At 42.1% G+C, this 2,353-nt stretch overlaps 1 protein-coding gene across 1 annotated transcript; it reads left to right on the forward strand.

Annotated features, from left to right (window-relative positions):
* Window positions 1-1,179: 1,179 nt before the first annotated feature.
* On the forward strand, window positions 1,180-1,348 carry SARC_14449 (hypothetical protein; the record flags this gene model as incomplete). The annotated part of the gene is made up of 1 exon (XM_014291417.1): window positions 1,180-1,348. A coding segment is annotated over one exon (169 nt), but the record flags the coding sequence as incomplete, so codon positions are not given.
* Window positions 1,349-2,353: the final 1,005 nt, after the last annotated feature.

Here is a 2,353-nt window from a genome sequence, read left to right on the forward strand (position 1 = left end):
CTCTACTTCCCGAATTTTGCTGATCATCCGTACTCGTGCTATAATATGTTTCCACCTATGCAATCTTCCTGTCCTCTAAGTCTCCAAAATGAACCATCACAACACAACAGGGAGGGCTAGCCCGCCAGATTCACAACCCAAAAATTTCATCAAATTGGATCGATTTGGCCATTTCCGACCCCGAATCTGCGGCTGCGAATTATGATTATGGAAATGGCGCAGAGGGAACTCAGTCACTACAGCCGCTGGTGGAAGCGTTGGCTAAGGCTGTGTACGTGACACCAACAAAAGAGAATGTGCAGAGGTAAGTCCACGGGTGACTACAATGCCAGGCCAAGGTCTGGAACTTCATATCTTTATTTCTTTGACTCTGCCACTTGGTGTGTTTGAGCGTAGTCCTTGTATATATTAGTGCGGCTGTGTACTGGGTGTTCCTATGTTATGTAGTGGGAGTTCCTATGTGATGTATTGGGTGCTCCTATGTGAAATATGGGATGTTCTTATGTGATGTATTGGGAGTTACTATGTGATGTATTGGGTGTTCCTATGAGACGTATTGGGTATTCCTATGTGAAGTATTGGGTGTTCCTATGTGATTATTGGGTGTCCCTATGTGATGTATTGGGTGTTCCTGATATAACGAACGACAGTGTAGGGTTTTAGGTTTAGGGTTGGGGACTGCTAGCCTGTGCTCTGCTGGGGTGAGGGATATATTTATAGCCTGCGATGGCAATACCTGAAATAACAGACACGCACACCACACATCCACTAACACCAAACTGCAACACATTCGTTTCCTGCGGCACATATGCACACATCCTTACGTATTTACGTATATACACTCTTATCCTTCCGCGCATATGCACACTCACTCACCTACTTACTTGTATACACACACTCGCCTACTTACTTGTATACACACACTCGCCTACTTACTTGTATACACACACTCACCTACTTACTTGTACACACACACACACCTACTTACTTGTATACACACACTCACCTACTTACTTGTATACACACACTCACCTACTTACTTGTATACACACACTCACCTACTTACTTGTATACACACACTCACCTACTTACTTGTATACACACACTCACCTACTTACTTTTATACTCTCTCTCTCTCTTCAAGATGCATCCGACGGAGTCTCTTATCTTTGCCCGTAGTGGCTGCGTGTGCCACTCAGTTGGCGTTACGTACGTGTTCGTTGGGTGGCATTGAGTACCGAACTGTTGTCGAGGGATTGGCTGTGCTGACGGCACTTTCGCCCACAGCGCATGTGGCTATCACGTGCTACCTGACCAGCGAACTGACTCAGTCATGGGATGTGGACACGTATGTGTGCATGTACAGGTGTATATATATGTATCATACATTTAGTTGGAATAGATTGGCAGACGGTATAACATGTATGTGTTATATATATAAATACGTATGTATGTATGTATATGTATATATATATATATATATATGTATATGTTATATATATATATATATATGAATCAAGTGGTGTTTGGTATCACACCATATAGAACAGTTGGGCCAAGTGGTCCGATAGTCTATATATGCATATGTATGTATAGATATATATATATATATATAATATATGTATGCTATATATATATATATATATATATATATATATCAAGTGGTGTTTGGTATCACACCATATAAAACAGTTGGGCCAATTGGTCCCATAGTCAATTGAAATAGGTCTTTCTTATTGGTTTTTACATATTTATTTATTCATCTATTCATGTATTTTACAGTTATTTGAATGTGTACTTCTGATAGCTCATAGGTACACACATCCATTGCAAGGCAATGGTAGTGTCGGTTGGGTGCGTCAGTGCTCTCGTCTAATCTACCGAATGCACACGCACGGCTCACCCGCACTGTGTGGTGTCATGTGACACTCACCTGCATTCCTATTTCACACTGTAAACCCTAAAACTCTAAACCACTGTAAACCCTAAAACCCTAAGCCACTTCTCACTGGATAGTCACTGCATATGCAACTGCCTATTGAACGTATTAGCAGGCATATCTCCCCATTACGTATGCCCATATAGTAGCGTTGACATTTCTTCTAAACGGAATAACTTCCTATTGCGCCGATAGGCAAGCATATCTCTTTATTGCGCATGTTCGTGTAGTACCGTATTAACGTTTATTCTAAACGGAATACTTGGCAGATGGGCTCCTGACCACCACAAAGCGCTGCCGCTGCCACTCGCTGTGCTGAACGTTCTCACGCGCATGGCACACACAGCCACACCACAGGACACCCGCACAGGGAGTGAAGGTATACACATAAATATATATGTATATGTATATACA

This window comes from Sphaeroforma arctica (genome assembly GCF_001186125.1).
Source record: "Sphaeroforma arctica JP610 unplaced genomic scaffold supercont1.4643, whole genome shotgun sequence".
In the NCBI taxonomy this organism is placed as follows: domain Eukaryota; class Ichthyosporea; order Ichthyophonida; genus Sphaeroforma; species Sphaeroforma arctica.